The 24308-nt window shown below is 67.9% G+C and overlaps 2 protein-coding genes across 2 annotated transcripts; both read right to left on the bottom strand.

Moving 5' to 3' along the window:
* Nucleotides 1-4028: 4028 nt before the first annotated feature.
* Nucleotides 4029-9993, bottom strand: ENDOU (endonuclease, poly(U) specific). The gene is made up of 9 exons (XM_048327537.1): nt 9817-9993; nt 6513-6647; nt 6335-6370; nt 5754-5925; nt 5467-5666; nt 5219-5332; nt 5037-5143; nt 4533-4675; nt 4029-4386 (listed from the first exon to the last, which is right to left on the bottom strand). The coding sequence occupies exons 1-9, from the start codon at nt 9872-9874 to the stop codon at nt 4272-4274; spliced, it is 1080 nt and encodes a 359-aa protein (XP_048183494.1). The 5' UTR covers nt 9875-9993; the 3' UTR covers nt 4029-4271.
* Nucleotides 9994-11483: 1490 nt separating this feature from the next.
* RAPGEF3 (Rap guanine nucleotide exchange factor 3) lies at nt 11484-23868 on the bottom strand. The gene is made up of 28 exons (XM_048328311.1): nt 23679-23868; nt 21942-22162; nt 18484-18537; nt 18159-18265; nt 17958-18079; nt 17709-17883; nt 17452-17536; nt 17138-17198; nt 16962-17038; nt 16732-16878; nt 16537-16646; nt 16236-16324; nt 15645-15723; nt 15304-15454; nt 15139-15221; nt 14820-14859; nt 14620-14701; nt 14404-14550; nt 14216-14313; nt 13957-14082; nt 13690-13871; nt 13522-13612; nt 13361-13411; nt 12712-12799; nt 12548-12612; nt 12310-12364; nt 12154-12225; nt 11484-11887 (listed from the first exon to the last, which is right to left on the bottom strand). Exons 1-28 carry the CDS (start codon nt 23866-23868, stop codon nt 11769-11771), a joined length of 2967 nt encoding a protein of 988 aa, XP_048184268.1. The 3' UTR covers nt 11484-11768.
* Nucleotides 23869-24308: the final 440 nt, after the last annotated feature.

Here is a 24308-nt window from a genome sequence, read left to right as displayed (position 1 = left end):
CTGCCGCCGGGCGCTGCCTCCCGCCGCAATCCCCCTTAATTGAATCCACACTTTCATAGCTCATTACCCCCCTGATGGATTGGATTAGCGGGGGCTGCGCCCGCCGGCCCCGCCGGGGAACAGTTGGCTGCTCCTCGCTGCTCGGCGTCCCCGCGGGCGGCGGCACGAGGGTGCCAGGGGGCCCCGCGGGCTCCTGGCCACGAGCGGCAGCGCGGGGGCAACGGACGCGACCCCGGCTTGGGTCCCCAACGGCCCGGGCCAGCTGCGGGCCAGCGGCGCCGGCACCGCCTCGGCATCCCTGGATTCACCGGGACGAGTCCCAGGGACCTGGATGTGCCCCCACTGTGCCACGGCCGGGGTGGGCGCAGTGCCCTCCCCGCGCTCCTCCCCGTGTCCCCACCTGGGTGCATCAGAGGATGCGCTGTGGGGTGTCAGAGCCCTTGAGGGGCAAAGTTCGGGGTGCTGGATCCCCCGGAGCAAGAAATTTGGGGTGCTGGGACCCCCCAGGCGATGCACCGGGGGTCTGGGTTCGCGGCTGTTGGATCCTAGGAACAACCCCTGGAACGGGAGGGGCGCGGGAGCAGCTCCAGACCGGGGGATCAGCGCCCTCCCCCTGCCCTTCGGGGGGCTCGCGGCAGCGCAAGGAGGGGGCTCTGCCTCCCCCTGCCCCAAAACGCGGGCAGGACCCCGGCACGAGCCGCCCCCTCCCTGTCCCCGTGTCCATATGGGACCAACGGCCGCCGCTCCCTCATTAACCCCTGCTCCGGGGGGACCCCCGGCCCAGCTGCCAGCGATGCTCCGGGGGTCTCAGGGGGAGCTCTGCTCTGCTCTCCCCCTCTCCTTCTATCCCCGGGATAAATCCCCGTTAAAAAGGAAGATTTGCCATCCCAAAAACCTGGCTGGGTCCTACCCCGGCCGCGGCGGGGCCCGACCCCTCCCCGCTGCACCCCTGGGCTGGGGGGATGCTCCAGGGGCTCCCTCCCTGCTCACGAACCCCCCCGCGCACATCAGGGTTGGGTGTTTTGGGGTCGTTTCTCCGTTAATTTGGTGCTCAGGGCTGGGGTGGAGGGTCGTGAGACCCCTCGAGGGCTCCCAAAGGCAGGGCAAGACCCTCGCTCCCCACCCAGGCTGTGCCTGGGGACGGGGCAGAGCGTGGGGCTCATGACTGGGGTCATTTCTGCCTCCCTGGCAGCCCTGAGCCCCCCGCCGGGGTTTTTTCGGGATCGACCCAGCGGTGCCGCTCCGGGGCTGGATCCAGCGGAGATCCCGTCCCGCCGCGGCTGAGGAGCGCCGGGGGCATAAATGGTTTAGCAAATCCCCCTCCGCATCCTCATCCTCTTAGGCCGAGGTGGAGCCGGGCGCTCCCGGAGCAGATGTGGCCGGAGCCCCATCGGGGCAGTTACGGCCGGATCGGTTACGGGAGGGATTAGGGAGGCTCCGCGCCGCGTCCCGGTCCCCGGGGCCGCTCGGATTAGGGTCTAAAGCCGCGGGCTTTGCCTGGCGGGGGCTCAGCTGGAGCCCGAACCCTCCGCATCCTCACTGCGCGCAGCGCTAATGGAGCTGCCGGGGAAACGCTGCCCGGCCTGCGCCGGGAGAAATCCCGCAGGGATCTCTCAGGGAGCCGTTTCCAAGGGGGACAACGAGGCGGGACCCAGCGGAGCAGCTGCGGCAGGGACGGGAGGGTGACAGAGCGGTTCCTCCGCCCGGGACCCCGAGTATTCCGCACACCTCCTAAAAACAGGGAGAAGGGGTCCCTCCTGTTTCTCTGGGATCTCTCCGGGATCTCCCCTGGCCCCGGGCGGGGGGATGATCCCGGGATTCCACGGCCAGCCGCTCCTTCCTCCTTCTCTCCCAGCTCTCTGTGCTCAGCAGAGCGCGGGAAAAAGGGGGAAAGAAGGGGAAAAACCGGGGAAACACGGAGGGGCAAACCCAATAAAACACATGAAAAACGGGGAAAAACGGGAAAAATCCACCCCGTGTGCGCTTTAGGGGGAGCCCAGGGGATACCCCCATATTTCCCCACCTGGAAGCGGGGATCAAAGCCCCCCGAGTGTCCCCGCGAGCTCAGCTGTGCCAGAGACACCTGGGCAGCCCCGGAGCCCCTCGCGGGGAGCGCCCGCTCCCCCTCCGCGCGTCCCCGGCTGCCTCAGGTGGGGGACGCGGCCGCGCAGGGTCTCCCCCCCGAGAGGCAGCGCTGTCCCCGCCAGGCGCGGAGCTGGGGGGCCCCGGAGTCCCCGAGCTGGCAACAGATGGCTGGAGGCAGCTTGCTGACACCTGCCCCTCCTCTCCTGCCCTGCCCTTTCCTCGCCGCTCGCTCTGTCTCATTTCCCCACACGGGGGGCGAGGCCCGAGGTCCCCCCGCGCTGCCCCCTCGGCCCGAACCGGGAGCGGGACCCCGGGGCAGGGAGCTGTGGAGGGATGTGCCGGCCCTGGGGGGCTCCCAGGGGTCTTGGGGATGGGGGGGAGGAGGTTGAGGTGCCTCTGCCGGCTCCACGCGGGGGTTTTGGGGGGGCATGGGACCCAGCCACGGGGAGTTCTGCTGTTCCACCTGACCTTGGATGCCTCACACCCGACCCGGTGCAGGCAGGGGGGGGCCTCAGCCCGGCAGGGACCTGGAAAAATGCCCAGCGTGGCCGTCCCTGCTCTCCCCAGGGCCGGGGACAGCCAGAGGGGTCCCTTCTGAGTGCACACAAAGGCAGAGCAGCTCCCCAGTATCCCCTGAGCACCTCCAAGCCGCTGCTCCAGTGCCCAGCGCCGCACCCCCCCCGCGGCAGCCGCCCAGGACCCTTCCCTGCCAGGTTTTGCCTCCGTTCTCCCCAGGAATGGGTGTCGGAAGAGCAATTTCCCACCGCCCCTTCCCCGAGGACGCGGGGCCGGGGCTCTGTGTAAACCTGGGGGGGGTACCGGGGATGTTTGGCATCAACGAGGGTGAGATTTGGCATCCAGGAGGCTGCCGGAGCTGCTGGCAGGGATGGCAGGGATGGCAGGGAGGAGGAGCCGGGTCCTGTGCCAGAGGGGGCAGGAACCACCCGCTGCCGAGAGCTCCCGGACGGGCTGGAGGCTCCTGGAGCATCCCCGTCCCACAGCTCTGCCCTGCCCGGTGCCCTCCCCAGCTGGCCCGGGCCACCCTGGCCATGGCCCCAGCGCTGGATCCCTCAAATGACTCCACAATCACCCCCCGTGACACCCCTGCTCCGGGGGACACCACCCGCCCCCAGCCCGGGCCCCCCCCAAAGCCGCCCTCTCCCCGATTTCCCAGCGCATTTCTATAAATCAAGCTCTGGCATTCCCCCCCTCCCCCGCGGCGGGGTTTGGGGGTCACCTGTGACCCCAGGCAGATGGTGCGGGGACTCCCAGCCCTGCCCAGGAACTGCTGCAGCCGGACCATCTGTCAGGCAGCTCCGAGCTCCCGGCTCCCGCCCGGCCCCACCGCCCTGGGACCCCCCGACCGCCGGCCCCGCCAGCCCGGGGGTGCAGCAGGAGGGGACGGGGGCAGCGGGGGGAGCTGGTGGCTGTCACTCCCCCCCCGGCACCCCCCAAATCCGGGGGTGAGTGGGGGGGCTGTGGGATCCTGGTGCCTCGGGGCGGGTGGGGGTCTTGTCTCGAGCGTGGGGCGTCATCTCCACGGCCCGGCCCGGGGAAGGGGGGTGGGGGTCCGGGGAGTGCCGGCCTGGGGGTCCCGCTGCTCCCCCGGGCTCTGCTTTGTCCCCCTGAGGGCGGTGCTGGAGCACCTGGAGCCCTGAGCAGCCCCAGCTCGGGGGGGTTTGGGGGTCTCTGGGGAGCCGCGGCCCCCGGGGAGAGCTCAGCTGGGCAGGGGTGGGGGAGGCACCCGGGGCAGAGCCGAATTCCCGGGAAGGGGCCCCGGGGAGAGGCTCCGGGGGACAGAGCCCCGGGGACCGGCGGTGTGCGGGGGGACAAAGCCTCGGGGGGCTCAGAGAGGGGGTGGGGGGACAAACAGAGGGAGAAATGGGGTGCGGGGTGGATAAAGGGGGAGCCGCAGCTCCTGCCCCCGGAACCCAACGCTCCCGCAGCCAGGACAGTGTTTATTCCGCTCAGAATCCTCCTTTCCGTGCCAAATCCTTCTCTTCCCGCCGCTCTTCTGCCGAGACCGGGCCCGCGGCTCGCGGTGGGGGCTGGGGGTGTCCCGGTGGTCCCGCCGCCCCTCCCAGGCCCCTCCGGGCCCCCGGCCCGGGCCCGCAGCGCGGCCGCTCCCGTCCCGCGGCCGGACCGGCCCCAGAGCGGGCGGTGCTCGCCCCACAGCCGTCCCCCCCTCAGGGTGACATCACGTAGGCGGTGGCGATGAACCTCCTGCCGCTGCCGTAGGTGGACTTGGTCCAGGGGTAGGTCTGGACGCTGAGGCCGTGCCCGCCCAGGCTCAGGTGACATCTGTGGGGACACTGACTGTCACCGTCCTGCTCCGTCCCCGAGCCCCAAACTCAGGGCAAGCCCCAGCTCTGATGGGGTTCAGGGAGGCCGTGCCAGCCCCAGGGCCGGGCTCAGGATGGACAGATGGACACAGGGGCAGTACTCACGCCCGGCCGGGCCGTGCGAGGAAGCAGAGGGAGTAGAGGCCGAACTCGAACTCGGGGCTGCAGCCGATGAAGGCCGACCCCACCTCTTTGTAGAAGCCGTCCCAGCTGAACTGGAGCCCCAGCACGTCAGGGTACGTGTCCCACTGCGGAGGGAGGGGGGTTTGGGGTCACACCTCCGGCCCCACTCGGCTCTGGGGGCAGCAGGGCTGGGAATCCACACCCAGCCCATCCGGGAATCCTCACAGCCCCTCCATGGAGGACCCAGAGCAGCTCCCAGCCGGGCTGAGGGGTCCCGGCAGAGTCCCCTGACCTCAAATCTCTCCCTCATGGCTTGGGAGCCCCTCTTGCCCCTGGCATTGTCTGTCCTGGCCCTTCCCACCCCACTCCACCGCAGGACACGCGGGGGAACAGCGGGGATGGGGCAGAGGGAGCACCCCTGATGCTGTGGGGTCAACCCACTGGGATGGGATTTGGGGTGCCCCGGACCTCTCCGGGAGCTCTCACCGGCCCGTTGAAGTTGTGGCTGAAGTAGTTGACAACCCCCTGCTTTTCCAGGAGGTAGAAGCGGATCCAGTTGTGAAATCCAGACACTTTTCCCTTTTTCACCTCCCCTAAACACAGACGGGATCCCGGGATGAGCCCCCGGCCCGGCGCCGCGCACGGCCCGGCCCCGGGGAGGGCTGTACCTGAGAACACGTGCTCGAAGCCGCTGGAATCCCGTTCTCCATCCCCTCGGGAGTAGAGGCCGAACCACATCTCCTTCAAATCCTGCACGAACTCCTGCTCGGAGCCGTAGCGATCTGCAGGGAAAGGTGGGAGCACCGGCAGAGGCAGAGCTGGGGTTCCCCATCCCTTCCCCACTCCTGTCCCTCAGGAATTCTCAATTCCCTTTGGGATTCCCCCATTCCCCAGCCCTGCCCTGCTCCAGCCTCACTTTTTCCCCGCAGAAAGGTGAAGAGTTTCTTCATGAGCTCTGTTTTCATCACCTCCTCGAGGAAACGGTCCTGCTCCCGTAGCTCCTCAGCCGTCACCTCCTCCTCCCTGCCCGTGGCCCTCTGGTAATTATCCAGCAGCTTAATGAAGCTGGCGTAGGTGGGCTTGGAGAAGAGCTCCTCGTTCACGTATTTGTAGAGCCTGGGGAAGAGCGGGGCCGGGGAATTGCAGCTCCCTTCCCCAGCCAGCCCAGCTCTGGGTCACTGTCCCTCCCCCGGTGCCACTCACGGCTGCGGGGACCGGTCCTGTTTGTCCCCGGTCTCGTCGGGGCCTGCGTGGTGCTGGGGGTTGAGGGTGATGTCGCCGGGCCGGGCTTTGTTGTGATCCACCCCATAAAGCTGCTCCGAGAGCTCCAGCAGCTCCTGGTCCGTGATGGAATCGCGGCTGCTGGAGAATCCGTCTGTGGGGACAGGCAGGGGTTGAGGACAGCTCTGGGATCCATGGAAAAGTGTGGGGGATCCAGCAGGATCCATGGAGAAGTGAGGATGTCCCTGTTGGGACATGGGGGATCCCAGGATGTGGAGGCTTAAGGGGTGCAAGGGGGGGTCCCGGCCCTCACTGACCCCAAGCCCTGGGGACAGGAGGTGGCCATGGGGACATGGGAAGCATCAGTCCCTGTCTCCCACATCCACTGGGATCATTCCCGTCCCCATTTCCCACGTTTTAGGTGGGAAGGTGATGCAAACCCAGCTGGCTCCTGCCCCCAGCTCCGGGGAGGGGACAGCGCTGCTGGCAAGGGGGTGACACCCCGAGGAACAGGGGGGGACCCCCTGAGGCGCTTGAGGGAGGTTTCATCCCTCCTCACTCACTGCGGGTTCGAGCTTCATCCTCGGCCCCTTCCCCACCTGCAGAACCGACAGGAAAAGGAGCTCAGGGGGATGGGGACACCCTGGGGACTGCCCAGGAGCCTGCAGAGGCTTGGGACCAACCCCTGGCACCCTCAGCAGGGGGAAGGGACACCCCAAATCCCTGTCCCCGGGTGCTCACCGGGCCCACAGTGCCTCTCGTAGTCCTCGCAGCAGTTGTGGTGTCTCTCGCACTCGGGGTGACAGTGACACTCGTCCTCCTCGCTGAAGGGCTCCCCGCAGCGTCCCTCGCAGGAGTCGGGGGCCGTGTACAGGTCTTTGGGGACACAAACAGGGGGTGGCCCTCAGGAGGGGCTGAGTGCAGCCACCCCCTCACCTGGAGCATCCCCACCCTGCCCTCTGTCCCCTCCCGGGACAGCCCTGGGGTTCTCCTGCAGCCCCGGAGCCATCCGGGCTCTTTGTCACCAGGGTCACTCCTGGTGGGTGTCACCGCGCCGGGGTGACACCAGGGAGCACCTCGTGGGTGCCCCCCTGGAACTGCTCCCTGTGATTCACCCCGGGATGAGCCTGAGCGCCCCGGGCCCCGCTGGAGGAGCTGCCGCATTCCAGGCACCCTCGTTTGCGTCCTGGCCACCCTTCCTCCTGCTGGGAAAACTGGGAAAACTGGGAAAACTCCTTCCCGAGCTGTTTGTAACAAATGAGTTGTTGAGCACCTGCTGTGTGACGCAGGGCAGCAAAGCAAAGCTAAAAATAGCAGCAATGACGCTTTGAAGGGGACAAGGGACACTCTCAGAGAGACGAGGGACACTTGTCACGGAGCAAAGAGGAGCTGGAGGTCACCAAGGGGTTGGGATTGTCCCCAAGGAAGGAGCTCCCTGCTCCTCGTCAGCTCCTGATGGAAGGAAGGGGACAGAAGGAGCCAAAAAGCCACCTCAGCAGGAGGGTGGCCCTGTGCCAGCAGGGTGGCCCTGTCCCAGGCCGTGCCAGCAGCCGTGTCCCAGCCGGCAAAGGGATCCCTGGAGCAGAGGGCGTTGCTTTCCCTGGCGGAGCCGCAATCTCCCGGCATCTGAGGCACCGCGGGGTTGCCCAACTCGGGCGGGTGAAACGTGGCCCCGGGGCAAACCCCGATGCGACACAACCTGTCCCGGGACATCCAGGCGATGACAGTGACATCCAGGCCATGAGGGTGACATCAAGCTCCCCGGCACCGCCGCCTTCCCTCGGCACCCGCGTTGTTTGTTCCCTTCGTCACTTCACCCCAATTATTTGTGCCCGGTGACGTCACCTGGGCCCTGCAGGTGCTGAGGGACCCCTTGGCCCGCCCGGACCCCCCGGGCCCAGCTCCTGGGGGTGTCCTTGGCTTGGTTTTCCCTCTTGGCTTCCCATTCCCTGCAAATCCACTCCAAACGGGAGGGGTTTAGCAGAGGGGCTCTCGAGGTGCTCCCGGAGCCCACGAGAACTGGGACAACTCCCAGGGCAGGGACATCCCATGGATCGCGCGGTCAGCAACGCTGGCGGTGCCCAGACCCCCCAGTCTGCCCAGTCCCAGCCCAGCAGCCGAGCCTCCCCCCCCATTCCCAGACACATCCCAGATCGGCGCTGGGATAAATCACCCTGATCACTCATCCAGGCTCCTTTTCCAGCAGCAATCCCGGCGGGATTGTGCAAGGCAGGAGCTGCCCACACACCCCCGTCACCGCCGAGCCGGTCCCGGTGCCGGTCCCGTGTGGCCCGGGGCTGTCACAGCAGCCCGAGCGTGTCCCAGCAGGGCCCCGACCCCGCGCTGCGGTGACTCAGCGGGGCCGGGAGCCCTGCGGAGCCCTCGGAGGGGCGGGCTCAGCATCATCCCAAATCCCGAATCCCAAATCCCGAATCCCACGGGGGGGCCGAGGGGTCTCAGGGCAGGGGAATGGCTCCTCCTCCTCCTCACTCAGACACAACCCAAAATCCCTAAATAGACCCTAAATCGCTGCAGGGCCCTTGGCTGCCCCTGATGGGGTGATCGGAGAGGCTGTTGGGGCTTTTGGGAGATCTTTGGGGCTGCGGGGAGAGCTGGAAGTGCCACAGGGATGGTGGCCGGGACAGGAGGACGTGGCACATCCACACTCAACCACGCCGGGGATATTTGGCTGGTCCAGCCAGAGGAGTTTTTTTGGCTGGTCCTGCCCAAAGGTTTTCTCTGGCTGCACAAAGCACACAAATATTTCTCATTCTCAGGGACCAGACCCCTCCTTCCCCTCCCAAACTCATTTTCACTTCTGCCAAAAAGGCCTTCTGGCCCAGGAGAGGGGGGGGTTGTTCCCTGCCCAGCTCCATCCTCCCAGCAGTGGCAAGGTGACGGAGCTCTCCCAGTGCTCCCAGTTTGGCTTCGGGCAAGGGGATGAGTCACAGCTCAGCCAGAGCTGCGTCCCCAAGCCCCTGGCCTGACTCAGGACCTCGTTCCTCCAGGAAAACACGGATCAAAACCCAAGCTGGCCTCCAAAAGGGACCATTTGAAGGACAAATAAACCTGGAACAGAGCTGTGGACAGCCTGAGCTTCCCAAATCCTCCGTTCCTGGTCTCCAGACCCACACGTGACCCCTGTCTGTGGGATAATCAGGGAAAATCTCCCGCCGCCCACACAAGTAGAAGTGAAGTGGTTCCAGGTCCACCAGACTGGTCCATCAGGTGACCACGAGCCAGCCGAGCTTCCCAGCCACCTGCACCCCGGGTTTTCCTTCTGGAACAACTCAGGACTCACACGGAGCCCTTGGGAAACTCCTGCTCCCAGCCTGACTCAGACTTGGAGCTTCTCCTGTGCGCTGGCCTTGCAAAATTCCTCATCTTTCATCCCAAGGGGACTCGGCCGCTCCTGGGACATCAGATACGGGCTCCTGGCAGCGTCGGGGGTGATGAAATCCCATCCTCATCAGTGGATCACAGTTCATGATTTGTGCAAGAACTCGGCAGTGCCAGCACCACCTCATCCCCATGGGATCCCAGGAGCCAAATCCTGGCGGCTCCGAGCTCCTCCTTAAAGCCAGAGCTCCTCTCCCTCGGCCCCCTCGAGCCTCTCCCGGGCACCACGGGGTGGGGAAGGGTGAGCAGCCCGGTCCCTGCTGCGCTTCCACCTGAGCAGCCCCAGTGGCTGCGGGAGGAAGGTGGATGTGGGATTGGAATTGGAAAATACCCAGCGGTATTTTTCCGTGGGTAAATGGAAAGGAGGAGCCAGAGGAGGGTTCCTTGTGCTTTGCGGGACCAAAGCAGGGCCAGACACACCAGGAACCAACTGGTGGGCCAGGCTGAGGACCAGGGAAGTTGGATAATCCACCCAGCATGGAAAATCCCGCTCCCCTTCCCCCGCGGAGCCCGGCTGGACCCGTTCCCAGCAGGACCCAGTTGTTCCAGTAGGGCTCAGTCCCTGGTTTAGGGCAGCGCTCCCAGCCCATCCCCTGGGATGCCGCAGCCCTGGAGCCCCCGCGGCCCGGCCCCGCTGGTTACTCACGGCCGGACACGCAGCCCAGGGCAATTCCTGCCCCGAACAGGAGGATCCAGGTCTCCATCGTCCCTCGGGAGGCGGGATGGGCGTCCTGGGAGCGGGTTGGGAATGCTGGAGCTCCCCGGCGCTCCCTGCTATTTGTGGGTCCCGCGAGAGAGGAGGGAGGGGCGTGATGGCAGCGAGGGCTCCACGGGCGGGCTGCACCCAAACTTCCCCAAAACTCATTAAGCGCGTGGTTAATTACAGGCTGCCCGCAGTGGGAGGAGGGCTGGTAAATCCAGAATCCCGGGGTTGCTCCACAGCTCCCGTGCCTGACCCCCGGGGGTGGCCGAGGCTGAGGGGGAGCGTCCCGGGGGGGCTTTGCCCACCCACGGGGGGCTGAACTGGGGACCAGGGGCACCCCCGGGTCCCTCATTGGGCCTCACGCTCCGGGCAACTGGTGTGAACTGGGAGCAGCATGAACTGGGGGTAATGAGCTCTCCTAACTCAGCTCTGGAGGCTGTGACCCGCCCCCGGCACGGATCAGCCTCGCTGGAGCCTCAAGGCAGCACCAGGAAAGCCCAAAACACCACCCCAGTCCCGGTGTGAGGTTTTGGGGTTATCCCAGTGTGGTTCCACTCCTGGGATGAGCCCAGAGCTGCTCCAGGGACCCTCCACGGCCCTGGGGGGCTCAGCCCAGGCCTGGGGTGGGGGGGTCACAGCCCCATTCCTGCCCAGGCTCAGCCCAATCAATCCTGATGGAAGATGTTCCCAGTCCTGGAGCCTGTCCCGCTGCCGACCAGTCCCCACAAAGGCCTGGAGTGACCAGACTGGCGTGGGTCCAGTGCCTGGCCTGCTCTGCTGCTGGAGGGTGCTGGGAAAGTCCAGCTCTGCCACACAAATGCCCCCGGCTCTTCCCAGCCTGGTCTCCGGCACGGGCTGATCCCAACTCACCCATCGGGAGCAGGGCTGCCCACAGGCATCGCCCTTTTTCTCATTCCAGGGAAATAACGGAGCACCAGCAGCGCTGAGGGTCTCCCACGGGCACCCCCAGGCCTCTGCCTCCCCCTCCTCACTCCCTGGCGTGTTTTCCCGGGAAGCTGCATCCCAAACCTTGCCCAAAGCCCACAGGATTTGCTCCAGATACTTCTCCCCACCCTCACCGGCCCGGGGATGGCCAATACCGGCTGGTCCTGGTGGTCCAGGTCCCTCTGGCTTGGCCTGGTGCAATTCCAGGCAGGGTCAGCATCTGGAGGCTCCCAGAACCAGCCCCGGGCTCTCCCGGACACGGCCTCGATGCTTCGGGAGCAGCTGCAGGACCAGGACAGGGCGTCCACCCTGAGGAGAGGATCACCCCCTGTGCCTCCCGCCTGGGCAGCTGAGAACTGACCCCAAACAGCTCCTGAGGAGCTGGGGTGATGCCCAGGATCCCTCCTGGAGCAGGGAGCGGTCCCTGCTGTGCCCCAGGCGGTGTCAGCTGGCACGGGAGCGGCGTTTGGTGTAATAAGGGCCGGGTTTGGCTTCTCCCTCACCCCTCAGTCATTTCCTGACCTGTCCCCTCCTGGTGCGTCACCTCCACTGGGGCGGCTCTGGGGCTGTCCCCTGGGTCACATCAGGGGCACCGCAGCCCCTTTTCCTCCCAGGTGGGTGCAGGGGGTGACCCCGGCCTCAGAGAAGAACAGGGAGCACAGCCATGCGTACAAAAATACCTCTATTGCTCTGCCCGGAGCTCTCCGGGGCCCCGGCTGCCCCACACGGCCGGACCCGCTGCACAGCCGAGCTCGGGGCCAGCTCCAGCACAGCCCGGGGCCACCGGGAGCAGAGCCAGGGGCTGCCCCGCCGCCGGCAGCTGGGCCCCCATCACCACTCCGGGCCCCCATACCCACTCCAGCCCCAAATCACCGCTCCGGGCCCCCCATCCTCACTCTGGGCCCCCATCCCCGCTCTGGGCCCCCATCCCTGCTCCGGCCCCGTGACCCTCAGGGCTCCAGGTCCCGGGAGAGCCGCAGCAGCTCCTTCTGGCTGTCGATGGCCCTCAGGTGCTGCAGGTAGGCCCAGGTGGAGACGGGGTTCCGCACGCTCAGGGACTGCTCCGAGCCTGCGGGGAGAGACGAGGTCAAGTCCCCTCCATCCCCACGGCACAGCCTGGTGACCTTCTCCATCCCTGCAGGATCACCCCACGGATCCCCCTGCGCTGCCCTCCGTCACCTCCAAACCTCCACACCACCCCTGTCCTGGCTCACGGATCCCCCTCCACTGATCCCTCCATCTCCATCCCCTCTCCCGCAGCTCAGGGACCCCCGCACAGGGTTGGGGGTTGCCCAGGGCCGGGGTAGGGATCAGACTGATGAACTCCAGACATACACGTGGAGATCCTGACGGCCTTGGTGTCCTCGGGCCGGTGCGGGGAGCGGTTCCGCAGCGGGGACAGCGGAGCTGGGTGGGGACAGAGAGAAGGGGGCTCAGCCCTGTCCCCAGGGGACGCTCCCGGCCCCCTCCCCGGCTCCCGGGAACACTCACCGTGTGCGTGGCCCCGGCAGCGCTGCAGGACTCGCATGGTCTTGGCCATCATGTGCTGTGGGCGAGGCACAGGGGTCACCTGCTGCCACCTGGCCCCATTTGGATCCCCAAAAACTCTGTCCCTGCCATGGCTGTGACCACACTGGGACCCCCCGGCTGCTGGGGGGCTGCCCCAGGGGATGGGGGCACAGCAGGGCCCTCAGAGAGGGGTGCCTGGGGAGCCACCCCCCCCACTCACCATCTTCTCGAAGTTGATGAGGTTCTCAGCCAGGGTGCGATTGCCCTCGTGGATGAAGGTCATGTCTGGGGGGGTTTAGGGGTCAGAGCAGGCTCCCCGGTCCCTGGGAGCACTGGACAGGCCCAGAGGGTCCCCACCAGCCCAGCCCAACGCCGGACACCCACCTTTGAGCAGGAGGGGCACGAAGGGGATGATGGGGGGGCTCATCTTGGCCACGGCCAGGCGATAGACACGGTGGTTCCACGACGGGTCCTGGGGACAGAGCAGGGCGGGCAGGGACAGGGGGGAGACGGGGGGGGACAGGAGGGACAGTGGCATCCCCTCCCCATTGCTCCAGGGGCAAATCTGGCCAGGAAGGGGGACACGGGATGGGAAGGGGGACACGGGATGGAGAGGGGGACATGGGGCAGGAAGGGGGGACACGGGGCGGGAAGGGGGGACACGGGGCGGGAAGGGGGACACGGGGTGGAGAGGGGGACACGGGGCAGGAAGGGGGGACACGGGGCGGGAAGGGGGACACGGGGTGGAGAGGGGGACACGGGGTGGAGAGGGGGACACGGGGCAGGAAGGGGGGACACGGGGCGGGAAGGGGGACACGGGGTGGAGAGGGGGACACGGGGTGGAGAGGGGGACACGGGGCAGGAAGGGGGGACACGGGGCGGGGAGGGGGACACGGGGTGGAGAGGGGGACACGGGGCAGGAAGGGGGGACACGGGGCGGGGAGGGGGACAAGGGGCGGGAAGGGGGGACATGGGGTGGGGAGGGGGACATGGAGCGGGGAGGGGGACACGGGGCGGGAGGGGCTCCGCTCACCAGCATCCGCTCCAGGGCCGAGTGCAGCTTCCGGATCTTGTGGGGCAATCTCTGCGCAGGGACAGCATCACGGGGCTGGCACTCGCCTGTCCCACCCCAGAGACCCCCGGCTGTCCCACCCCTGGCACCTCCCGCTGTCCCCCCACCCCCCCCGCAGTCACCTCCCAGGTCTTGGCTAGGCGAGTCACGGCCGTGTTGCTCACACCAAACATCACCGCGAAGAAGGAATTCAGGTTCTTCTGCTCCTTGAGGCTGCAGGCGGGGACGGGGACGGGTCAGGGATGGGGACGGGGACGGGGACAGTGGCAGGGACCGGGACAGGGACTCACTGTGCCGCCAGTTTGATGAACTTGCGGAGGAGCTGCGTGCGCCGCCCGAGCTCGGGGCACAGGCACAGCTCGGTGGCCACCCAGAACTGCAGCTCGTTGAAGCGCCGCATCACCCGCGCCAGGTTGGCCGTGGTGACCTCGTGGAACTTGTGCGGACCCACGATGTAGTGAATCATTTCCACCTGGGAACGCCGGCAGGTGAGGGGTGTCCCGACCCTCCCCGTCCTTCCCCGGCTGCTCCCGCCGCAGTCCCAGCGCGGGCCAGACCTGGTGGATGCTCTTGAAGAGGTTCCAGTCGTAGTCGGTGAGGTGGCTGGCCAGGTCCTTCGAGCTGATCAGGTCCAGGGTGTCCGAGGAGCCGGCGTGGGGGCCCAGCTGCTCGGGGTGGGGGGTCTGTGCACGGCAAAGGATCCCTGACCCCTCCTGCCCTCAGCAGACCCCGGGAGGGACGGACACCCCAAAGCGAGGCACCACAACCCCCAACCCCTCTGGTGCTGCCCACCCCGGACCCCCACCCCGCACTCACCAGGCTGCCCAGCTCGTCCCTGCTGACCACAAAGAGCCTCTCGTTGAGCCCCAGCGCTGTGAACACCCCCACGGCGTCCGGCGGCAGCACCGCTCTGTCTGCGGGGAGGGAACGGGGGGCCGGGATGGAGGAGGGGACAGATCCCGGCTGGGCATGGGGACAAGGCCACCCCGGGGGAGCCCCCTCACCTCCGGCCGAGTTCACCTTGACCAGGACGTGCTCCCGGTCCTGGCCCAGCCGCGGCGCCAGGGCCCGCAGGACGTCCCGCACCGAGGCGTTCACGGGCAGCACCGACACCAGGCACGAGTGGTCGGCCCTGAAGATCTCGTAGGGCACTGGCGGGGACAAAAGGGGCCTCAGTGTCCCCACGCCGGGGGCCACGGTCCCCCCCGCAGGGGCAGTACCTTTGTCCTGGGCTCTCAGGGTGCACGTGCTGTCCAGGATCGCCTCCTCGGGGCTCCCGGGCCACATTCCCGAGCTCCGAGCCTGGGAAAGGCAGGTCAGAGGGGAGGATGCGGCCCCAGCCACCACCCCTCCCGCGGGGTGTTCCCAAAGGGCAGGGGGGACCCAGATCCTGCCCTGTCCCCCCTCAGGGGGTCCCTACCTTAGGCTGGGGGGACACGCTGCCGTCACCGTTCTCCAGCCTGCGGGAGGGGGAGGATGGAGCCGCCGTTCCCACTGGGGACAGAACCGGGACCGGCCACCCCCGGGATTCCGGCCAGCTCCGAGCCCCACCCGGCTGTGTGTGACACCCTCCCCACGGCCGGGAACCCCCCGACCGGGGATAAGGTGGCCCCAGAGACGCCCCAAAAGCTCCTCCCCAGGGAAGCGCAGCCCCTCGGGGAAGGGACACGGGCACCCGCGGTGGCATCGGGGGACACCGGGGGACCCCGGGGGACGCTGGGGGACACTGGGGGACTCACGCTCGGGGCCGCCGCCGCTCCTGGCCCTGCTCCTGGCCCAGCCCGCCCAGCCGGGGGTCCCGGCTCGCCAGGTCCGCCAGGTTCTGGAGGGACAGGGGGCCCGGGGGTGAGCGCGGGGCGGTCCCCGCCGGTCCCCGCGGTGTTCCCGTGTCGCCCTGCCCGTACCTGCAGCAGCGCCGTGGTGCTGCGGTCACCCTGCAGCAGCCGCCCGTAGAGCAGCACCCACTGGCTCACGAGCCGCAGGATTTTCCGCCGCTTCCGCAGGGAATAGGTGGCCTTGTCCTGCTCCGAGCCCTCCAGCGGCTCCGCGCGGAAACTGGGACCAGTCAAGGGCACCAGTAAAACGTGGAGAGGGACAGCGATCCCCAGGGATGTCACCCCGGGAGATGGGGATGTGCCCAAGAGCCCTAAAAGGGGATCCCCCTGAGGTGACAGGGACCGGGCTGAGCGTGTCCCCAGCGTGGGATGGAGCCCAGTCCCCCCCAGTTCCCGCAGCAGAAGGATACTGGTGCAGCAGGGCCCGGCAGAGCTGCGAGGTCGGCATGAACACGGTGTAAGTGAGCAGGAAATCCCCCAGCAGCGTGTCTGCGAGGGAGCGGGGCAGCGTCACTCCTGTCCCCAGCGCGGTGGGGACACGGTGACCGCAGCGAAGGATCCCCCGTGTGCCTGGGGCTGACTTGGGGTGTCCCCACCACGGGACCCCACTCGTGGCCGGGCGGATTTTGTTCCCAAACCCCGCGGGAGGGGCTGGATCGTTCGGGTGGGAAGGCGGATCCCGGGGAATGGCAGGAGCCGTCTCCAAGGCAGCGCCGGTGACAGGCTCGGATCTGTGACCCGCTGGGGACATCTCCTGGCTCCCGGCGCGCCCGGGGTTCTCCTCTCCGAAGGCAGAGGGAGACCGAGAGGCGCGGGAGAGGCGCCGCTCCCCGCCCCGGAGTTGCCGCCCTCTCCCGGCCCCAGCTTTAGGGATTTTTAGCGATGCCAGGGTGGGAGGAGCAGGATTTGGGGTTGGACAACGGGAATGAGGAGCCCCGCTCCCCCTGCCTGTCCCCAGCCCCATCTCCGGGTGGCTCTCGCAGGGGGACACCCCCACCTACCCACGGGGTCGTAGAGGGTGGCATCGAGCCTCATGAACTCCAGCAGGTGCTCCAGGATCTTCTCGGGCGTCCCGGCCATCACCAGGTACCTGGTGGGGACAGGAGGGGCAGATGTGGCACCACGGGCAGGGCCACCACGCCACGCACCGGTGACAGCACGGGCTGGTGTCCCTGCTCCTCGTCCCTTTGTTCCTCCCAAAAACTGCCCCGAGGGAGGCTGGAGAGGGCAGAGGAGCCGCGGGGGCTGTTCAGGGGACAGGGACGGGGGTGTCACCTGCCAAAACGGGGACAAGGGTGTCACCTGCTGCTCCGCGCCGAGGCCGCCTGGCCGCTGCCACCCTGCAGGTCCTTCTGCAGCACCAGCACCACCTTCCCGTGCTCCTTCAGCCGCACCGTGTTGGCCTCCACATCCTGGGGGACAACCCAGCCGTCAGCCCGGCCGGGATCCCCAAAAATTCCCCCCCAGTCCCATCTCTGCCCCCCGCTCCAGCCCCACCTTGAGGATGCGGTTGAAGTCCTGCTTGTCCACGCGCAGGAAGTGACAATTGTCCTCGCGCAGGAGGATGGTGGCCGCCCGCGGGGCATCGTTCACCAGCGCCAGCTGCCCGAAGTCGTCCCCCTCGTGCAGGGTGGCCACCAAGCCCTGCGGACAGCACAGAGGGTCAGGGGTGGTGACACTGAGGTGTCCCCGAGGTGTCCCCACACCCCGCGCGGCGGCAAACCCACCTTGCCGTGGGTGACCACGTTGACCGAGCCCTTCCAGATGATGTACCAGGAGGTGCCTTTGTCACCTTGGCTGAACACTGTGACGGAGCCCGGGAAAGAGGGGGGGTAAAGCCGCAGTTTTGGGAACGGCTCTGGTGTCCCCAGGCTGGGGACCCCGAGTGCCCCCGGTGACTCACGGACAGTGCCTGCGCGCTGGTGCCCCTCGAACATCAGCACGGCCGCCAGCTCCCGCTTCACCTGCGCCAGGGGACAGCCCTGTCATCCCCAGCTGGGCCAGGAGGGGACACAGGGGATCGGGGAATGGGGGGGCGGGGGCACAGAGAGGATGGGGAGAGGATGCTCAGATGGGAAGGGAAGGGGTGCAGGAGGATTTGGGGACCAGGGGAGGATGCCTGGACAGCAGTTGATGGGATTCAGGAGGATTTGGGGCCCAGCAGCAGCCCAGGGGACACCCCCACCCCGCAAGATTTGGGGACACGGCCTCACTCACCGAGTTGGAGAGATGAGCCACAGCTTTGATGTGCAGCAGCTCCTCGAAGATCAGCTCCAGCTCGTCCTGCGTGCGCTGGGCAGGCCTGGGGGGGGGGTGGGGGTCAGCGGCTCCCTGTGCCCCCCCAGGGCACAGACCCCCCTCTCCAGCCCCCTTCCATCCCCGGGTGATGTTCTCGGGTCAGCAGCCCCTTGGGTGCTCCAGACGCCCCCAAGCAGGGTCCAAAAGGTCCAAAGGAGCCCCCCCGGGGCACTCACGGCTTGCGCAGGGCCATGGAGAGCAGCGCGTCGGGGCCCAGCTGCGCCAGGAACCCCAAAGCCTCCAGCAGCTCCTCGGGGTCCCGCGGCCCCGCGCCGGGCTCGGGGCTCAGCTCCAGCTCGGCAAAGCGGTAAAACTGCGTGTCCTTGTCCTGGAAGTGCCACTCCTGCCTCACTGCGGGGGCACAGCGGCCGTCAGCTCCGCTCTGCACCCCGCCCGAGCCCCCCGGAGCCCCCCGGAGCCCTCACCGTGCGTCAGGACCCCTCCGTCCACCAGCACCTGCCCGATGCCCACGGCCTGGCTGCGCGTCTGGACGGCGACGCCGGCGCTCAGCAGCCAATCCACCAAATCCTTCCCCGAGCAGCACTGCCTGGGGGGGACAGGGCATGAGAACCCCCCGGGACAGCACCCCCAGAGCCCCCTGTGAGCCCCCTGAGCCCCCGTCCCACCGGTGGTGCCGCAGGTGGTGTTTGTGGTCGCGGATGAGGCCGGGCCGGGAGCTGCTGAGGTGGGCGAAGAGGAGCTTCCCGGCCCTCCAGATCTTCTCCGTGGATGCCTGAGGGTGGGAGGGGGACAAGGGAGGCAGTGGGTGGGGGGCTGTGCTGTCACCGGTCCCCCCAGTGCCCTGGGATCGCCATCGCCCACCTCGGGAATGGCCAAGCCCAAGGACTGACCACCCCAGAGCCGATGGCCCCGGATGTGGGGGTGCTCCGGACCCCCACCCCCCCAGCCTCCCCAAATTCACGTCCCCGGGGGCTTCCCCGGCCCCCCCACCTGGGTGATGCTGTGTCCATAGTCCAGGCTGGATTCCGAGTCCAGGAGTGGAGTCTGGAAAACCAAAGGGGGGTTGGTGGCTGTGGGGGCTCTGCTGTGCCCCCCTCACCCCACACAGCCTGGGGAGGGGCTGGACACCCCCAGAGCAGCCCCAGCTCTTCCAGGTGAGGGGGCAGCTCCCCAGCACCCAGATCCTGAATCCAGAACCCAGATCCTGCACTCAGCACCGATTTCCTGAACCCAGCACCGATTTCCTGAACCCAGCACCCAGAACCTGAATCCAGAACCCATTTCCTGCACCCAGATCCTGACCCCAGTCCCCCTCTCGGGCTCATTTTTCTCCCAGCTGTCCCCTCGGGGATGCTCCAGGTAAAAACAAACCCACGGAGGGACGAGCCCCGTCCTCCCCAGCCCCGCCCGGATCCCGGGGCAAAGGTGGCCGAGCTCCGGTGCAGGCGCTGCCCGCGGGGACCGAGGCACCCGGGCTCCGTCCTGGCCACGGCCCTGGATAAACAACCTCGGCCTCACCCGTCAGACCAGTTCCCGGCACCGGGAACGCGCCGGGAGCGTTCACCCGGCACGGGGGCACGGCCACCCCTCCGAGAGACATCCACCCACAGCGGGGGCACCCCCAGGGGGATTTGGGGGTCCCCTCCGGGTATTCCCGGCTGTGGGGGCTCCGCAGCTCCCCGGACGGGCACTCAAAAAGCGGCGTCTCCAGGGATCCTGCCAGGATCTGCGGGCTCCGGGCAGGGAAGGTTGGAGCAATCCCAGCCCAGGGGGACGGTCCGGATGGAAGGCACAATTAAGGGAGCCGATGGCAGGAGTTAATTAGTGCAGGATCCTCCAGGCTGAGCCTCCGCCTGCTCCCAGCACTTTGCAACGGCTCAGGAGGAATTCGAGCGGCTCTTGGAACGCTGCAGGTGCCGGGGGACCTGTGCCACCTGTGCCACCTGTGCCACCTGTGCCACCTGTGCCACGGTGCCACCGAGGCTGCGACGCTGCTCCTGACCCTGTGGTGCTGTCACCAAGGCTGGGACACAGTTCCTGGCACAGCCACAGTGTCACCAGTGCTGGGACACCGCTCCTGACCTGGCCACACTGTCCCCAAGGCAGGGACACGGTGACTCAGGCACTCCGCAAACTCTGCCGAGCCCCGTGACGGCCGCGGGGAGCAGGAACCGCTCCGAGCAAATGTTTGCGAATGGGAGCCGGGAGGCGGCTGCTCCGGGGGGACACGGAGGGGTCACCCCATGGGAGCCAGAGGTCCCTGTCACCCGTGGAAGCGGGAGATCTGTGTCACCCCATGGGAGCCAGAGGTCCCTGTCACCCGTGGAAGCGGGAGATCTGTGTCACCCCATGGGAGCCAGAGGTCCCTGTCACCCGTGGAAGCGGGAGATCTGTGTCACCCCATGGGTGCAGGAGGTCCCTGTCACTCGTGGGTGCAGCAGGTCCGTGTCACCCCATGGGTGCAGCAGGTCCGTGTCACCCCATGCGTCCAGGCGAGCGCTGCCCCGGTCCCCAAACGGCCTCTGCTGTCCCCCGGCAGTGAGCTCTGTCCTTGGGGCACAGAGCCAGGCTTTGCCCCGGGCCAGCTCCGGCCACGCTCCAAGGACACCGAAAGAAACACAAAAATCCCGCTCAAGGATCAGATTCCTCCTTTCCCGGGGGTTCCTCACTGCCAGGGCGGCTCTGGAACCACCCAAACCCTCCCGCTGTCCCCAAACCTCCTCCCTGGAGCATCCAGCCGCGGGTCGGGACCTGCAGGACGCTCCCCAACCCCCCCTCATTGTCACGGCGTCGCTCCAAGCGGCTTCCTAAGGAGTTGCCTTTTCCATCTTCCTGCCCACGGGACACGCCGGGATCCTGCCTTTCTCCAGGATTCCGGCAGCGCCAGGCGCCCGGCCAAGGCCGCCAGCGGCCGTTCCGCGCTCGCGGCCGCTTTTGTTTGGGATCCCGAGGAAAACAACTGGGGCTATTTCGGGCTTTACGGCTCCGGAGAAAGTCCTCGCCCATCCGCAACCTCCGCAGGCGCGACCGGCGGCCGGGGCTCGGCATCTCCCGGGACACGGCTTGGCATCCCCCGGGACGGGGCTCCGGGACCCGCTCCGGCCCCGCTGTCCTCGCCAGGGACGCGGTGGGGGCTGGCAAGGTGGCACTTGTCGCTGGCACGGCGGCACTCGTCCCCTGGGAAGGACGGAGGACGGAGCCGCTTGGGGACAGCGATGTCCTTTGGAGCCGGGAGGGATTTGCTGGCGCTGGGATCAGGTCCCAGGAGGGATGAGACGGAGCCAGGACGCTGGGAGGAGTTTCCAGGAGCTTCCAGTGACGGGGACAAGGGACAATAGTGGTGCTCCAAGGCACAGCCAGGCGCTTCCCTGCCGCTCACCTGCCCCAGGAATGGCTGTGCTGGGACAAAAATCCCCCTTTCCCTGCTCAGATCGGCTCCGCTCCCCTCGATCCCTGGGTGTCCCCCGGGGAGGGGACGCTCCTGCCGCGCCGCAGGTGCCACCGCTGCCAGGTCTGGTGGGATTTATCCCAGGAACGCTCCAGGCCCGCTGCTGGCCCGGCTTCCCAGGCTGAGTGCCCCTCAAAAGCCCTCCCCAAAGTCCGTTCCTAAAAGTTCCGGAGGGAGAAAAATCGGGAAGGAAGGGGAAGGAGAGGAAAACTCCCATCTGGGAGGGAGCCCCCGTGCTGCGTGGAAATGCCCAAAGGGGGGTTGTTCCCCTAAAATAATCCCACTTTTCCCCTTGAAAAGTCTCCCAGGTCAAGCAGTGAGGCAAGGGGAAGGACGCAAAGCCCCGGAAGCTCTGCCAGGGCTCCAGGGTCACCTCCCCGCCAGAGGGGACAACGAGGGGCCGAGAGCAGGGCCCGGGACCCCCAGGAGCCCCCCAGCTCCCGGGGCCAGGCGGGGAGGACGCGATGCCAAGGAACAAATCCCCGCTGCGGGAACGGGCGGGGGAGCGTTGGGAATGTCCTTCCCGCTGGCGGCCGGGCCGGGATGCGCTGCCGGGCACCTGGCACCGGGCTCGCTTCACGCCTGGCCGCGCGTTCCGCTCCGCTCCGCCCGGAGACGGGCCCGGGGCAGGCGGCTGGGGAAGCGTGCAGCCTGCACAGCTCACCTGCAGCCTCACCTGGCTCCTCGTGCCCTCACCTGGCTCCCTGCAGCCTCACCTGGCTCCCTGCACGCCTGGCTTCACTCCCTGTACCCTCACCTGGCTCCTCGTACCCTCACCTGCACGCCTGGCTTCACTCCCCGCTCCTTCACCTGGCTCCCTGCACGCCTGGCTTCACTCCCTGTGCCCTCACCTGGCTCCTTCCATCCTCGCCTGGCTCCCTGCGCTCCTGGACTCCCTCCCCTCCTCTCATCCTGGGTTCCCGGTGCTGGGGAGACCCCCGGCCCCAATCCCCCAGCGGATTCCGTGGATTCGGGACGCGCGCCCCACGGCCCCACTCACCCAGCGGATTCCCTGGATGCGGGGCAGGCTCCCCCCGGCCCCCTCCAGCCGCACCTCGTAGCTGGAGCTCCGGAACAAGTGCATCCTCCTGAGCAGCCCCGAGAGCCGCGCTCCGTCCGCGCCGGGACCCCCGGGGGGCTGCGAGGGGGCGGCGCTGGCGCCGCTCCCCGGCTCCAGCCCCGCTCGCCCCGGCCCCGCGCCCCTCCGCGCCCCCCCGGCCGCTCCCCCCGGCCCGGCCCCGCGCACCTTCATGCGGCGGCGGCGGCGGGGGGGAGCGAGGCCATCGCGGCCACGGCCCGGGGCTGCTCCGCGGCTCCTCGGGACGGGGCCGGGCTCGGGAGCGGCTCCGCCGCCGCCGCCGCCGCCGCGCCGGGCCCGCCCCGGGCACGGGAGCTCCGCCCGCGGCCCCTCCCCGGCTCCCACGGCCCCGCACCGGGACCCCGCGGCTGGAGGGGGCCCCTCGGGGATGGAGGGGACCCCGAGGCTGGAGGGGACCCCTCGGGGCTGGAGGGGACCCCCGCGCCCCTCGTTCAGCCATGGCGGGGGAGGCACAGCCCCGACCCCACCCGCGGCAGCTCCCAGCCCCCCGGGACCCCCTGGGACCCCCGGGCCTGGATTTTGGGAGGGTCTCCAGGAGTCCCGGAGCACCTCAACGAGACCCTGGGGTTTGGGGGATCGCGGGGGACCCCCCTGCCCTGCCCAGGCCGGTGGGGGGAAAACAGGACCCAGAGGGGCTGAGAGGAGGGAGGGGGTTTGTACTGGGAATGGTTTATATTGGGGGATGGTTTGTACTGGGAATGGTTTATACTGGGGGATGGTTTGTACTGGGAAGCTGGTGTGTACTGGGAAGGTGGCCCCCAGCCCCCGGCCGGAGCAGCAAAGCTGGAGCAAGGCCCAGCGGTCCTGGGAGAGCTTTTGCTGGGGCTTTTGGCAAAAAAGGAAAGGGGGTTCTGCCAAAAGGAGCCTTTCCTCTTGAAATAAATCCCAATTTTAAAATTCAAATCTGCCTTTAAATCGGCCCCCACCCCAGCTAGAGCAGGGATGGGAAACATCAGCTGGATTCAAGGAATTTGGGGAAAGAGCCTCGAGCCTCCCCTGCTCCCCCTCCTGCCCAGGCACCCGAGGGGCTCTGGGGGTCACATCGGGGTCCCCAAATCTGTCCCTCCGAGACGGGGCCTCCCAGGGTGGCCTTGGGCACATCCTTAAGCAGCGGGACACGATCCTGATCCTTCCTGCCCCCGATCCCTCCTCCCCCCCCGCTGCCTCTGCAAGCGCCTGGAGGCCGAGGACGCTTTTCCCGGGATTCCTGGAGGCTCCGGGCGCTGCCGCAGCCGCTCCGGGATCACAACAACCTCCCCCGTGCTGGAGTCCCCCCACCCAGGAGCTGCCCCCAGGATTCCCTGGGACGGGCCCCGGGTCCCCGGCACGGGCGGGGGATGCCGGCCGTGCACAGACACGTCCCCCCATGCAAATCAGAGCTCGTTAGGAGAAGGAGGAAGAGGCCTGAGGAAGGCAGCAGCTCTTGGAGCCCGGGCAGCCCCACCCCGGCAGCCGAGGGAGAGACACCTGCCCTGGGCCCCGCCGGGGACCGCGGGCGGTTCCTCTTTTGGCTGAGGCTTCCACCGCCTCATCCCATCCCATCCCAATCCCACCGCAGTCCAGACCCAGGAATGAGGGTCCCCCCAGCCCTTTCCCGAAGCTCCCTCCCTGCCCCTTTGTCTCCTCGCTTCCTCCCACCCCGCATTCCTGGGAACGGCTCCCAGTCCCGCTGGAGCTGAGAGCCCTTCCCGAGCCTGTGGGGGATGGCCTGGAGCAGCTCCGGGACGCGGAATGGGGTGTGCGAGGGCCGGGGGTCACAGACCCCGCTGCCCCTGGGGGCTGTGGGAGGTGTGGGGATCCCAATCCCTCGGGAAATCAGGCGGAGCATCCCAGTGCGGACCAGTGGCTCTGTCTAGCCCAGTGTCCCGGTGTTACTGGACCAGTGAGGTGCTTTCGGGGGGGTTTGAGGCCATCACACAGCAGTGATGGTGGCCCTGAGGTGTCCCTGGGGGTGTTCCTGAGCCCGGGGTGGTCCCTCATCCCATCCCTGGGCGATCCGGCTCCAGGCACGGAGAATCCCAACACCCCCAGTGCCCCCCGCACTTCCCCGCTGGCCTTCCCAGGCTCGGGAACGCCGGGGAATCGCGGCCGTGCCCCAGCCGGGTGCAGGGTCACCCATCCCGGCCGCTTCCAGAGGCTGCTCCGGCCGCCCGGCTCTGGATCGCTGGGAGCAGCAGCTCCTGCCCCGCCACGGGTGGCAGCTCTGCCTTATCAAACTCTTATCGCCCGTTTAACTCCGCACTTGAGCAATCATTAATCTCCCGGCCC

Source organism: Corvus hawaiiensis, chromosome 24 (assembly GCF_020740725.1).
Source record: "Corvus hawaiiensis isolate bCorHaw1 chromosome 24, bCorHaw1.pri.cur, whole genome shotgun sequence".
NCBI lineage: Eukaryota > Metazoa > Chordata > Aves > Passeriformes > Corvidae > Corvus > Corvus hawaiiensis.
This window is presented reverse-complemented; position numbering and strand designations above follow the sequence as displayed.

What these genes read in the sequence shown, in the direction of transcription:
- ENDOU (XM_048327537.1), bottom strand. Translation starts at nt 9,874, where the DNA reads ATGGAGACCTGGATCCTCCTGTTCGGGGCAGGAATTGCCCTGGGCTGC. An exon ending in CAGGACCGGTCCCCGCAGCC is followed by an intron (nt 5,667 to 5,753) that starts GTGAGTGGCACC and finishes GCTCTTCCCCAG; the next exon opens with GCTCTACAAATACGTGAACG. An exon ending in GCCACAACTTCAACGGGCCG is followed by an intron (nt 4,676 to 5,036) that starts GTGAGAGCTCCC and finishes CTCCCTCCGCAG; the next exon opens with TGGGACACGTACCCTGACGT.
- RAPGEF3 (XM_048328311.1), bottom strand. Translation starts at nt 23,868, where the DNA reads ATGCTCCGCCTGATTTCCCGAGGGATTGGGATCCCCACACCTCCCACA. An exon ending in CACCACCTGCGGCACCACCG is followed by an intron (nt 18,080 to 18,158) that starts GTGGGACGGGGG and finishes TGTCCCCCCCAG; the next exon opens with GCAGTGCTGCTCGGGGAAGG. An exon ending in GCCTAGCCAAGACCTGGGAG is followed by an intron (nt 13,412 to 13,521) that starts GTGACTGCGGGG and finishes GTCCCTGCGCAG; the next exon opens with AGATTGCCCCACAAGATCCG.